Source organism: Dioscorea cayenensis, chromosome 16 (genome assembly GCF_009730915.1).
Source record: "Dioscorea cayenensis subsp. rotundata cultivar TDr96_F1 chromosome 16, TDr96_F1_v2_PseudoChromosome.rev07_lg8_w22 25.fasta, whole genome shotgun sequence".
Lineage (NCBI taxonomy): Eukaryota > Viridiplantae > Streptophyta > Magnoliopsida > Dioscoreales > Dioscoreaceae > Dioscorea > Dioscorea cayenensis.
Genome location: NC_052486.1, coordinates 14,943,069 through 14,958,601, shown reverse-complemented (window position 1 = coordinate 14,958,601; position 15,533 = coordinate 14,943,069). Strand labels below are relative to the sequence as shown.

General features: G+C 32.8%; 1 protein-coding gene across 1 annotated transcript; it reads left to right on the top strand.

Annotated features, from left to right (window-relative positions):
• Nucleotides 1–248: 248 nt before the first annotated feature.
• On the top strand, nt 249–12,720 carry LOC120278544. The gene is made up of 5 exons (XM_039285311.1): nt 249–504; nt 566–640; nt 6,918–6,970; nt 8,595–8,649; nt 12,707–12,720. Exons 1-5 carry the CDS (start codon nt 249–251, stop codon nt 12,718–12,720), a joined length of 453 nt encoding a protein of 150 aa, XP_039141245.1.
• Nucleotides 12,721–15,533: the final 2,813 nt, after the last annotated feature.

Sequence of the window (15,533 nt, the reverse complement as noted above, 5' to 3'; positions counted from 1 at the left end):
AGCTTTCAAAATGGGCTTTTTTTTAATATTACATATTATTTTTTTAATTACCAAAATAGGTATTTTTTAAAATAATTAGATATTTAAGTAAAACGGTAAGCTAGCTACCATTTTACTTAAATATTAGTGGAATTTGCATGAAAAACGGTAACCATGGTACCGTATTACAAGAAACGACCAGAAGCATGAATAGTTTGACACCAAAGAGATCAAAGAATATTCTTTCATTTAGATCTCCTCCATCATCCATGGAGATCATGACAATGTCAAAGCCAAACCAAGGTGGTGAAGTCTTCCATTTTAGCCACCTTCAACACCCTCTGGTTCCATTGAACTTGCCTTATCTCTTCACCTGCATGGGTTGCAAGGAGTATGGTGCAGGGTTGAGGTTTAGGTGCCAAACTTGTGACTTTAAACTCCATGACTTTTGTGCTCTTGCTCCTTCTCTCATTGCTCATCTTTTCCACATGAAACACCACCAGCTCATCTTCTTCACAAAACCAGGTATATATATACACGTCAAACTGCACGCACCAACTTAATTATCACATTGATATACATGTAGGTGGTTTTTTAAGATCAAAATGTGACATATGTTGCAAAGCAATGATAGGATATGCCTTCCATTGCACAACTTGTGGTTTTGCCATGCACCCATGTTGTGCCACCATGCATGGAGAGATGAACCTCCCAGTCCATGAGCAAAGCAATTCAAAAATAAAAATAAAAAAATTTGAAAACGGTACCATGGTTACCATTTTCCATTCAAAAGCAAGGAAACGGTAACATGGTTACCGTTTTCCACTTATATTTAAGTAAAATGGTAGTTAGCCTACCATTTTGAATAAATATGTAATTATTATAGAAAATACCTATTCTGGTAATTAAAAAAATAATATGTAATATTAAAAAAAAAGCCTCCAAAATGTCTATTTTCAAGTAACATTTGTGCAGCAGATTAGACACTACAAGAAAAACTACTTTTTGCTAAGACTAGTTACCATCTCAAAAAGCTAAATGAAATCATAAAATATTTTTTGTGACACCATATGGTTGTCGCATGTAATCATATCTGCTTCCATTGCAAAAGATAGTTTTTACAACCAGTAGTCACAAAACATAGTTATTATGACATAAAAATGTCATTGCAAAAAATTAAATATCTAGTCACAAAAACATTAATAATGTGATAGATTAAGGCGACAAAATATTTTTTGCAACGGCAATTAGTAGTTGCAATTGATGTTATTTGCAATGACATATCCTTTGTCGCAAAAGGTATTATTTGCTACAAAGAGTAAGTCGTCCCAACAGATTATTATTTGAGATCAACTATTATCCGTCACAAATGAATATTTTGTACGACTAGCTTTGGATCGTCGTAAATGAGTGTTATTTACGATCTTTGGGCAATGGTCGCAAATGTATATTTTTGGCATGAATTGGGGGGCCATCACAAATGAATATTATTTGCAATCAAATCGCCACAAATACTTTATGAAAATTTGGGTAGCATATATCTCATTGATTAAGCTCCTATATTACAATATAATTTAAATTATATAAAGACAAGCTTACACATAACGAACTCATTTACCACAACATTGACTCAATTTAGCATATGAACCCAATAGTAGGTTAACATTAATTCATAACTAATAAAATTAAATGTTATAGACTTCTACAAAACATGCATTGACACAATAAAAGTTCAAAACATGAAACTAAATAAGCTGTACGAAATTAAGTATTATAGACTTTTATAAAACATTAATGACTCGATACAAGTTTGAAAAATGAAATTCAATAAAAGTTGAAAACATTCAAAACATTTAAATCTTCGATCATCATCATCGTCATCTTCACCACCATCTTCATTTTCATTGTCATCATCATTTTTTTTTTTGAATCTTCTTTCAAACTATTCTCATTGTCATCCTTTTCATTAGCATTTTCATGAAGGCATCTCTGATATTTTTCTTGAGAATTAGCTATCACATCTCTAAGATCACTATTACTTCCCAATACCCAAAAATATTAAATGAAAATAATTTAGAAATCAATTCAACACTATTAATAAGAAAAATGTGCAAGCAAAAGATGCACATATATAGATTAGCTACGGGTATTAAATAATATTAGTGATGAGATAGTTAATTATAGGTTTTTGGATATATTATAAGCATAATAATATTAAAGGAAAACTGAATAAGTTGACATAAATCAAAATGGCATTAAGACAATGGGAATATAACATTTGAGATGCAATAGTTATTTAATAGTACTTAATGTTAATCATTATCAATAATCACATTCCTAATATATTCAAGGAAAAAGAATGGGAGTTCAAAAATTGAAGTAACATAAAGACAAACTTTATGCTAACAATAATCTAAATATCATATAAACATGATAATTAAAAATATTAAATAATATTACCACACCTGAGTAGCTAATTGTATATTAGATAATCACAAACTTCTTAACATTGCTTGAACCATAATGGGTACTTGTTGTAAATTATCAATAGTAGACTCCATTTACTTGAAACGGTCTCCCACCCCCTATTCTTTTTCCTTCCTCTTTTGAATTTCTTTGCATTTTTGCTACATATTTGAGAGGAACCACTACCATACATACTTTTTCCTTGAATACATGTACCTAATCCAAGTATGCGACCATAGTTAGGTTTCCCTGTAATATCGTGATATATTTCCCATTAATTTGCCATTGAACCCTCAAATGTTGTAGTTAACCTAATATTATCCATTTGATCCTAACATTGGAAAAATAATTATAAAAATTCATTATTATAGTAAGAGTTAAATGATAACAAAAAAGCATTTATACCCATAAGTCTTTGGATTTCTCAATAGCCCAAGTTTCTCCATCCTTTTTAGTGTGGAATTTTTTAAAGCAATCAATTGGATCTAGTCTGAACTTGTCTCTTTAACATGAGGTAATTTAAAAGAAATGCTCGATTTAAAAGACATAAAATATGTATTCATAAAAAAAATATTAAATATTTAGACACAAATATTAGTTACTATGTCACACCTATACTTAGGCATCGAAACTCAGCCAGTAATATGAATGTTTTGAGATTGTAATCGATTAACTTTATTTTTATCACTTCTATGCTGCATAGATACTAATAATATAAGATTTTTCTCTTACTCTTAATAGAATGAAAAACCCAAAACAATATATATTAAACCTGCCAATTATCTCCCATCCATTTGTCTACCATTTTTTTCCACACATAAGTAAGAATAAAAGGAGGTGGGTGTTTCTAACGATCATCTCGGGTTTCATGCTTCTTGAAAATTAGTTACCTTATATGCAACATCTAATCAAAATGTTAGCACTTTACTGAATCCTCAAATACTTTTTTCACTTCTTTTTCATGTTAATCATGTGAAAAACCCATGGCCAAATATTGAGCAAAAAGAGTATCTAGCATTGATTTTGGATATTGACAATAAGATATTCATGGCTAGATAATTTTTTTATGGAAGACAACATGTATTTCACTAATGATTTTTGGTGTTGTAATCCTATGCATTCGTGGCAAAATAATACCATAAATTAATATGTTCAAATGATAGAAGTAAGTTACAAAATCATTACAAGATATTTTAAAAATCCTAGAAAATAATTTAGGCTAACAAAACATTGAATCAACAATTTATACATGAGTTGCTATAGGATAGTATAATTTTACCTGCCATCATATATCTCAACTTCAATTCTTTTTCTTGATTTGACACCTTCAGCTTTTCTTCTCACGTTTACTTTATCAATTGATCCATCAATGAATTTAAAAATATTTATAGTGTTCAATACATAAAATATATAAATTAAAAATATTATTTCATTACCTTTTCTATGTCTTTTACTTGGAGGTGCTGAAGAACAACATATTTCATTTGATGATCTGACAGATGATGGTAATACTGACGGCAATGAATGATCAAGATTAATTTTAACATCTTGATCATCTACTTGGTTTGGCATTTGATTAGTTTGTGTTTTTGAATTTGCATCATTTCTAACTTGTGCTTTCTTTCCTTGTCATTTTTAATATAATCCTTGTAATTGAAAACAATGTTGTCTATCCTCTAATAAAAAAAAACAAATATTAATGATTAATACAAACATGAAACTAAAGAATAAAAGAGAATAACATAAATGACAATTAAGAAACTATACTAATTAATGCTAATATAACACGATCAAAATCAAAGTAATAAATATAAAATAGGTAATGAGACTCACCAAAATGAAGAATGTTAAAAAATAATAACGATTAATATGAAAATCTTCAATTATACCACTATCATAACTTCAACTTCTTGCTTGTTTCGATCTATATCTTCAAAATCATCTAGGGGTTGTGATCCATGGAAGTCATGAACAACATATTCTTCTTGATAAAGTTTCTTCATTTTTTGGCATTTCATAAAGATTTCTTAATTTTATCTCAATAATAGTAGTCCATGTCAATCCTTTAATATAGTAAACATAAGTTATCGTGCCATGTTGACATTAACAATCCCATAATGATCCTTTTTATAACCAATACCTTCCCGAGAAGTTTAATATCAATCACATGTAAACAATGAAACTTTATTCCCTAGTGCATAACAAAGTTCAATGATACCAATATTACTCCATAATATTGGTATAATTTAGATAACCATGTCATCATTGTCACTATCATCATCCTTATGAAGATGTTTAGCAGGTGGTTTTAGAATAACAACTACCATGAGAGAATCTAAAAACAATAACATGTCAAAAGAAACACAATGACATGAATTTGAATAGCATAAAAGCCTAGAAAAGAAAGAAAATTTAAGGGAAAAATCACAATTGCATAAACATGAATAAAAAAGCATGCATCCAGATCAAAGATAATTGGGAAAGTGGAATTTTTTTAAGCTATAAGGCTTCATTAGATGAAGAAACATAGTATATAAAGCCTAGAAGAAAAGGAAAGAAAAGGGAAGAGGATTGGGAAAAACTTCATCCCAAATGCAGCACCCTACCACAAAGACACACAATAGTTACTTTAGTCTTTTTATACACACATACACGTGTATTTATATTTGATGTGTATCACCACTCCTACAAGTGATAATTTATTTTCTCTTAAGTGAAGGTTGAGAGTTCTACTCTCTTCTAACATAATGGTTGAGTATTTGTGATTTATCTATATTTATCTCATATAAATATCATTAGGCACTTCATGGATTTCTTTTCTCTAATCATGTTACATCAACATTAAATAAAATTTCCCATACTAATATTATCAAATAACACTTATTAATTTTGAAAACCTTAGAAAAGCATATGATTTTTAAAAAATTACTAACATTCCATTAAAGAAAATACTTTGGTTAAATTAGAGCCGTTCAAAGAAGTTTGGTAGATTCCTCAACAAAAAAATCTCCAGGAATTCTTGAGTGCAAGAGAATTATTAATTCTAGTAAATTAGGCATTCTTGAGCTATCTTAGGTTTTACAATTGTGTTCAATACTTGTTTTGTTATCTTCCTTAAGATCTTGAATCACAAGTCATGTATAGCATGCTCTTTTTATTTTTTATATTAATCAAGTTATTTAATTCAATTTGCTGACTAGTTTTCTCTTTGTGGAGCAATCACGAAGTTTTATGCGATTATTGCAAATGAGGATGTAGAGGATAAATATGTTAAGGAAGAAAGTGCAAATGGAAATCTAAGGCAAAACATGCTTGACAACAATACATCATCTAAAATCATCAGTTCGGGTTTGATTTTCTAATCACTTTGTCATTAATATTCACTTCCTTCCCTATAAAAAAAACTATATATATCTTATAGATTTGAAATTTTAATATTCACTTCCTTGCCTAAAAAGATAATACCTGAAGGTCCCCTCTTCTTAACACGAGACTCAATCAACTCTGTTCATGAGAAGCTCTATAAAAAGAGTTATTAAGGTCCTTGAAAGATAAGTAAAAAAATCAAGAATAGAGCTAAAATTGAACTTCAAAGAAACACATATAAGTAAAATTTTTTTTTCTAAGATTTTTGAAAAAAACAAGAATGAAATCTCTTGTTCTAGCTCTTCAACACCAAATTCCTTGACTGGAATTACAAATAGATGTACCAATTAGATAACTAGAACTTATATAAATTACATACGAAAGATACTTATGCAACTTGTTAGTTCCGCCGATGTGGTTTGTGGTTTTAGAGAAACACTCAAACACTCAAGCAAACTCACACAAACCAAACAAGAAAGGAGACACACAAGATTGGTAACCCAGTTCGGCGTCTACTCACCTACGTCCTGGGGGCCAAGCCTAGAGATAAACAATCCACTAAAAGAGGTGAAAATAAATGGGTACAAACACTTGTTACTCACTCTCTCAACAATAAGGATCACTACCCTCTCTAGATTGTCTAGTGCTCACTCACTTATAATCTACGAGCAAAGTAGCTTATATAGACGCCTCAACATCCTAAATATAGCATATACCTCTTTTAGAATCTCCGTGGCTACTTATTTAAAAATCTTCCGAAATTAGCTGTTGCAACTCTTGTTATAACATGAATTACAACATGGCCCTGACTGCTGACTTGATTGAGTTCTGGTTACGTTCTGGATGACCTCAAGACCCATCAACCTCCCTGTCATGCTTAGTCCGATTCGATGCAGCCAAATCTCATGATCCCGACTGCCGACAACTAGCCTACCTCCTCAGTTCCTCATCACGCAGTCCCCTCGCAAGGGGCGCACGTCCTTGTGCGTCTTCCATGAAACTTGCCAAACTTGGTCTTCAATTCATCCAAATTTGGTCTTTAAATCTTCCCAAGAAAGATCCTCAATCAATCATCTCAATCATGCCAACAATAGGCATGTCTTTAAATCTTGCCCTTAATAGTTCTCAATCATTATCATTAAGGTTTCTTCAAATCATACCATCAATAGTTCTTCAATCATACCATTAGTAGGTATTTCTTCAATTAAGCTCCAACCCATAGTTAGTCCTCAATCAAATCACCTAAATATGATCTTGATATGATCTTGTCTTCAAGTTGTAATACATTGCCAAATAACTCCACCAAGATCTTCAAGATATTTGCCTCCAAGTCAAGACTCCTTTCCATGTCATCATGCCTTGCCATCTCATCAATTATGCCACGTCACCTTGACTATGTGTCAAATCATGCCAATTATAATGTGATTGCACTAACACAACTGGAATAAAATTTCATTGAGCATGAATAAATAGGCATTTCTTGTTGTAGCTCTGGATCAATGTCTTCTCTTTTAGAGAGATTCTCAAATGATCATGTATGCTTCTGCCCATTGTCCTTCACTTTCCTTCTCTGAGTCCTTTCTAAATTGTGTCATTCTATTGATTGGTTTGAAGTTCTTGTTCATTGATTTATCTTGAAAACTTGTGTGGATTAAAGATGTAGTGTGCTCTTGATTATGTTGTTCAAGTTTCAACATTGTTTAGGGAAAGCATAAAAAGTTTCAACATTGTTGAAGTTTCCACGTGGAAGGTTACTAATGACGTGGCGTGTAATACCCTGAACCTTTGGAAACCTGTAAGAAATTTTATTCAGGGTATTATCATAGTTGCAATAAGATTTTCTTGCAGAACAGTTTTGTTGAGAAACACAAGTGGAAAGAACAAGGACCTAAGTCTGAAAGTTTATAGAAGATTTTGGGTTCACAAGTAAGAAAAAGGTTTGATCTGAACTATTTCCGGAAACCAAGGACTGAAAGGTATGTTTTCAGGGACCTTTTGAAAATACTATTTCATGATTTAGGGACCATTGGAGACTTTTCAGGGATCTTTTTATAATAAATTTATTTTCAGGGACTCACAGTGAATTTCGGCAGAAATTTAAGTTGAGAAAAAATTTTGGAAATTGCTAGCTTTTATGATGGGCTTTCATCTTCTTCTTCAATGGAGCCTGCAACAGTGTTTTGTGAGAAAAAAAAAGAGAGAAGAAAAGATAAGAGGAAAGGAATTAAAAGGAGATGGGCTTTTATATCGTCGGAAATAATTCGCCGGAGTGGAGCTTCTTTGGTAATTATTTTAAATAATTTTGTTTTGGTTGAGATGTATGGATGTGTGTGTATGTTGGTGATTTGTTGGAAAGAATGTTGGATTTTTGAAGAAATGTTGATGGAGAGGATGAAGTGATGGTTATTAGATAATTTTGTTTGGAAAAATCTTTGTATTTAAGATGGATCTTGCTTGGAATGGTAGAGAACTTCTCGGTTTGACTATAGATTACTGTAGCAACTGGGATTAGGATTTGTTTTGATTAATAAAGTGGATGATGATGATGATTAAGATGGTGATGATAATTGAGGTTGGTTCAAGTTGGTTGAGGAGAGTTTAGGCCAAATTGAGTTGGTTTAAGTGCAATTGAAGACTAGTTTGATTATGCAAGCTTGAGTTTGAACCGATTGGAGTGAGTTGGCCTAATTAGAGAGTCAGTTATTAGTTTCTTGTATTTTCTTTTGGGTTCAATTATGTCTTTAGTTTTCATATTTATTTAATTTATTCTGTTATCTTGTTAGGTTGTTCAGGCTTGGGAGGAAGTCCAGGTCTATCCAGAAACCCAAGAAAGACTAGGTGAGTTGGTAGTAGCTATTATTTTAAACAATTGCTTAATTGTTATTATTTTAAAATAATTATTTAATAGCTAGTATTTTGGAAATAATTGTTTAATTATTTCATTTTATTATGTTTAATTATCTATAAGGTTAAATGATACTTATATTTATTTGCCGTTGTTGTGCCATGACAATCGTATTGATACATCTGGTTTTGTATAATTATACATAATTTCAAATGTGGAAAATACATGTATATATGTTTCTAATTATTCATTTCAGGCATTTATTTTAATGGTTATGTGTATCTTGACTTTGAGACTTTTTGTGAAACTATTTGTGCATATTAAAATGTTTTACCATCAATGCTTGTGGAATTGGTTTTTATTTCTGGTATAGGAATGGTATCATGTATCTGGACTTTATTGGTATTATGCATGTATTGTACAGTAGAGCTTTCACAGATTTTGATAGTGACTATGGACTTTAGTTCGACAATGCAGTGGGGGTCCCACGATCCAGCCTGATGGGAGGCGGCATGGTCAACTCTAAGTTTACCCCTGGTCAAGAGGTGCATAGAGCCATTAATAGGGTTTAATTATGTTGAGAAACCCGGGGTCACCACACGGGGATCTCAATGGCCAACATCAAGGTTATGAAGACCTTGATGGCTCTCAACCTAGTCGCGATGACGGTTAAGTCGGGGAGTGTTTTTAGGACAATGATTTGAGATCGGTTTTGCTTTATCTGTTATTTTGGATTTTGATAAGGGGCCGAAGCCAATGTGTCGCTCTTAGGAGAGTAGTCTCTCATAAAAATTTATATTTCCTTGGAAAATTTATGTTTTAAAAGCTCTTAAAAGTTGTATTTTGCTAAAATTATGGTATTTAGGAAAATTTGGAAATTACTTGAGAAAATTGATCTTTATATACTTTATATATGATATATTTAATTATTTGAAATTATTAAGCCACTATCGACTAACTGAAATGTGTTACAGTTGCAGGAGCAAGACCTTGCTAGATTGCCTACGCGAGTATAGAGCCAGTCAGGGTTGAGTTCAGGGTTACAGTGCGTCTTTTTTCTTTATATTGTTGGTGTCGTGATTTTTGTAGCGGTTGTACTCGCATGTTGGAGTAATTACGTGTCTTATATTCATGTATTTGAACCTGTAGCTGGTGTAAAGGTTTCAGTCATCTTTTGTAAATCTGATTTGGTTTTCAGAGGTGTCAGTTTCCTAGTCAAAATGGATTTTTTAACTGATGGGTGCCACATTTACGTCGGTAAAAAGGGTGTGTGTGACATGGCTAGCCACATCAGCTTGCGATTAACTTCGTTCGTCAGAAGGAATTGATTAGAAGGAAATTAATAGTTTAGGGATGTAATTGAAATTTTTTAAAGTCCAGTGACCAAAATAAGAACAACTCCATAGTTTAAGGACTACCTAAATAGTTTACCCTTAGATAGTGTTTGGTACATGGGAAAGTTAGATGCTTTCCTTGGTAAGTAACACATGGTAATTTGTCTACCATATTTGGTAGAGTATTTAACTTTGCCATGGGAAATTCCATCAAAATGAGGGAAAGTGCTTCTCTCACAAAATGGTGAGAAAGTTGGATCCCATGGGAATGAAAAGTTAGCCTATTTAATTTTACCAAAATAACCTCAAACTTTCTCAAACACATAAATATTTAAATATTTAATATATTTTTTAAAAATTTTATTATTAAATTAAATGCATTTTATTTAACAAATATTATTTATTTATTATTATTATTTAAAATTTATTATTATTATTATTTAATATTAAAAAGCATTTTATACAATAAAAATTATTATTATTTTAATATTATTATTATTTATTATTTCAAATCCAAACCATTTTATTATTATTTATTATTTAAAATTGTTTTATTTAAATAATTAATATTAAAAACATTTTATACATTTAAAAATATTTTTTATTATTTCAATATTAAAAATTGACTAACAAGTTGTTGATAAGTAGAATAACATACGGGCATTTATGTCATTATGCCAAAAGATTTCTAAGACAGAAATGTATAAAATTACTTTCCCATTAATTATTTTCATCACAAATTCTCATTGTAAAACACCAAACACAATTATTAGAAGTGGGTTTTTTAATAAATTACTTTCCCATTAATTATTTTCATCACAAATTCTCATTGTAAAGCACCAAACACAATTTTAATAAAATGAGCAATCACTTTCTATAGTAAAGGTTGTTATTTCTAATGATTTTATTATTTATGTAAAAAAAAAGACATACCTTTTGTCCTAGTAGACAACTAGGCCGTATAGGCATGTGTCTATTGTTGAGCATCCTCCTGAAATCATATATGCCTTTTAAGAGAAGCCAGATTCTACCATGCGGCTCAAAGTTTTAATTTTCAAATTGATGTCTCTCTTGTGAGCACATTAGTGGAGAGATGGAGGATAAAAACACACACTTCCCACTTTACATGCTGTGAAACAACAATAACGTTGGAAGATGTGGCGCTATTACTGGGCTTACCCATTAACGGTCACCAAGTCATCGGATAGACTTTCAGCTTAGGAAGTGCTCTCTATGTAGAGTTGCTTAAAGGAAAGGTCAGAGTATAACACTAACGATCAACTATTATCCTGAGGATGAACTGTTGTAACGCTGATACCCATCCTGGTAATTTGTTGTAAGACTCCTCCTAATTGCCGAATGCTGCCTCAACCGTTTTTTGCTTAGCTGTCCATACTTTCCTATATGTCAGTGTGTATCTGTATTAGTTCCTGATCTCCACTATCAAAACCAATACATTGATGTTTGGCTGTTGTTGGACTATTGCTTGTATATGCCAACAAATCATGTTTCAATCCAGCTTCAAATAATCGTGGGAGATCATTGCTGATGCGCACATGTGAGGCCTAGTGTACTTTATAATTTCCCAAAATTGTCTCCGCTTGCTATAGGATGCGCAAACCTTCTAATTGCATCCATCGTCATATAACTTGCATTTACCGAAGTACCAAGTCAGATCGGGCTCGATGACTTTGTCTTCCAGCCGAGTCGATAGCAATAATGCTTAATTGCAGTCACAACATCATCTTTGCTTCGAAATCGCATGCCTACATGTAGATCTCCATTTGTCGTTGTTCTGCTTAATGTATCGACATACAATAAAGGGTACTCCGGGAATTCTTGTGCGGACATTGCTCGAAATCAAGGGTCCGTGATATATGCTTTCGGAGGGCTCCATTGGCGCCATCGTGAAATTATGGCCAAGAATAGGAACATCTTTGAAATTGCGGTCTTCTAAGTGAATGCCATTAATGTTTGCTTCACCTGTCCCTCCCAAAAAGTCATTAGTCGTCATCATCATCGCCTCCACTAAATCGCCTGCGTGCTCACCGAATTCGGGTTTCATGAGTATCATGAAAAGAACTCATTCCGCCATTTGGATGTTGTGAATTAGTGAAATCAATATCGGTTGATGGATCATCCGGTGTCCTCCACTCCATAGAGAGCCTTTTTGGTTCATTAACTTGGCATGGTGATGAAGTCCTCTCCTCGTCCCCATGTTACGTTGAACTTGGTCATATATGGCGGTTTGTTATCCGGAAGAAGCACCATAGGAAGTCGTGACGCTAAACTCCACGTATAATTCAATAATGCCAATATTGGGATTTTTTTTGGTAGCAGTCGAACATCATTTAAGAATCTTAGAGGATCCTGAAGAAATTATGAGCGAGTATTTGATATGTGAAACTCTTTGGATATCCGCTTTCTCAATGCTTTCTTCAATGGATCTCTTCAAGTTTTCACAAGAGATGTCATCTTCGACATAAAAATATGATTGATCCTCCGATTAGAATATAATTGTGTCTTCACTTGCAATGATTGAACCATTGTAGTAAACCAAAATAAGTGAAGTCTCTGCCATTGTTGAAGACAAGAATAAGACGTAAGGGTGAGTGAGTTGAAAGAGAGTAAATAGTATGCAAGTGTAAAAATAGGTTACTAAGGTTGGTTTATATAAGGAGTTCGAATTTTGACTTTTCATTTATAATTATTGCAGGTTTGGCCTCCTAGTTATTGACCTGTGCAAGTTTGACCGTTATATTTTGTACTAATTACTGACCAATGTAGGTTTGACCGTTATACAATCTACTAAGTACTGATCGGTGCAGGTTTGACCGTTCTACTTTGTACTAATTACTGACCGATGCAGGTTAGACCATCCAACCAATGCATCTTTGATCGCCCTACTATGTAATAATTACCGATTGGTGTAGGTTTCACCGTCCTATTTTCTAATATTCTTTAAAATTTGTATTTTTTTTAAAAAATAAAATGTAAAAAAATTATAAATGGATTTTTATATTTTCTAATATTACTTTTAAAAAAATTAAAAAATTCCTAGCGGCAGCTCCCCAGGCAGCTTCCCTGGGGGCTGCAGTTAAGAATTTTATTTAAAAAAATAAAAATAAAAAAAATTGGAAAGCATCTTCCGTTTTCAATTTTTTTTATTAAACAAATAAAAAACATAGAAACTGGAAAGCTTCTCCCGTTTTCCTTATTTTTTTAAAAAATTGAAAATGAGCAAAAATTTTCCCATTTTCACCTAGTTTGCGCATTCTGATAAATAATCTAGAACATTCGTAATTTCATAAAATTTTATTTTGCACTATTAAAAATAACCTTGGGTAGGTACTTTTATTTTTGGTAGATTTTTTTCAATCTTACCCTTTTCAAATAAACATTCTAATTTAAAGTTATATTGTTATTTTGTGTTAGGTCTTTAATATGTTAACTACTTGTATTTCTAAATGAGTTTCTCAATTATTAAAAATTTTTTTATAATATTTATAATAAATTTTTTTATAAATTTTATTTTAAATAAAAATAATATTTAATTCATATTTGGGGCTGAGGAGCCGACGCCAACCTCGGTGTTGGCCCGTTGACGTCGCTATATATTCTTCAAGATAACACATTACTTTAAGGGTAAACTACATGTTTAGTCACTAAACTATTCAGCGTTTTTCCTAATCCGCCATTGAACTAAAAATTTTTTTCAATTGGGTCACTAACGTTAGCATTTTCTTCCAATTAAGTTACTCGCCTAAACTCCGTTATCTTGAAGTTGAGTCGCGCACCACCCTCACTCCCGACACGCCTTGGACTTTCTCTTTGGGTTGTTGATGTGGCATTCCACTTGAATAATCCATTCCACCTTTGCTACGTGTCATACCACGACCCAATATTCACTGTCCGGTTGTATGCCCTAGTCTACTTGGCCTAAAGTACCTCCCTTTCCTTCATAGTGGCGCATGCAACCCTTTTCTCTTCATCACCTCCTCGCCGCCTTCGCTGCCACCACTCTCACCACTCACCGGAGGTCCTCAAGCTCCACTACCGTCATCTTCGTCAACTCCCTTACCACCTTCTCATACTCCACCGTCGCCCTAGCAATCTCAACCTCCGCCTTAAAATCCAGATCTACTATATACCTTAGCTTCTCCCCCACCATATCCACATATTCATAGCTCCCCACCGTGAGCTAGCCTACAAGAGCTCTCCCACCTCATCGTGCAAACCCCAGCATTATACCCCCACTCCCTCAACCTACCCACCATTGCTCTCCTATACAATGCAGGCGGCATTCCATCAAACACCTTTAAAGCATCACACATGTCAAAGATCACCTTCCGTTGGAGCCTATCCGATGAGTTCACCGACTTTTTGCGCCATGCATGAATACTTTTACGGAGTTGTCGCCGCCCTATCGGAGAAGGAATTTTTCCTCCGCCCGGCGTCATCGGTGTCTATGAAATAGCAAAGAGAAGCAAGAGGGGTGAGGTGTGCTGTGGTGTTGTTGCATGCCTTCATCTCCTTGGATTCGGGCGTGGACTTTCTCACTAATGGATCCGAAAACCTATTTAGCTCTTCCCGACAAACCGAGGGCCATTAAAGGCAACGTCAACAACCCAAGAGAAAGTTTGACACGTGTCGTGTGAGGTGGCACTCACTCAGACATCAAGGTAACATAATTAAGGCAAGTGACTTAATTAGAAGGAAATACTAACGTTAGTGACCCAATTGAAATTTTTATTAGTTCAGTGACCACATTAGGAAAACACGAATAGTTTAGTGACTAAACATGTAGTTTATCCTTACTTTAATGGTGTGTTTGGATGCAAAGATTAATTCCCAAGAAATGGGGATCAATCCTTGTGGCATGTGAATACCCATATTTGGGCATACCAAAGGACATGGGAAGGGATTGAGAGGGGAGTGTATGCCCCTGCCTTGATATCCCTTGCAAATAAGGAAATGACATTTTGAGGGGATTTAACATTTTGAGAAGAATATTTTAATTTTTGAATAATGTTTTGGATGGAAATAAAAATTTTATTTTGGTTTGTGTTTATTTTGAAATATTAGATTTATTAAAATTTTAGTGATTTAACAATAATTAATATGGGCATATGTTTATTTTTAAATAAAAAAATAATTAAATTGTATTAATGAATTAAAAATATATAAATTTAAAAAAATTTATTTAGAAAAATAATACATCAATAACTTATTTAATATAAAAAAATTAAAAACCATTTAATAATTGTACTATTAACAAAAAAATCATTTAATTAAAAATATTAAAAAAATTACAAAAAAATAATTTTTACTAAAATTTTCTCATAATTCTTATTTCCATCCTGTCCACGTCTTGATTCCAATTTTCTACTAAGCTTCTTATTTTTAATAATTTTATTATTTGTGTAATAAAAAAAACCGACCGTTTGTCCTAGAAGACAACTAGCCCGTACACCCCGGACCAAGCACGGGCTGCTTTGGCACAGGGCTCGCAATGTCAGGCCCGACAATCGTGCCGCCCATCA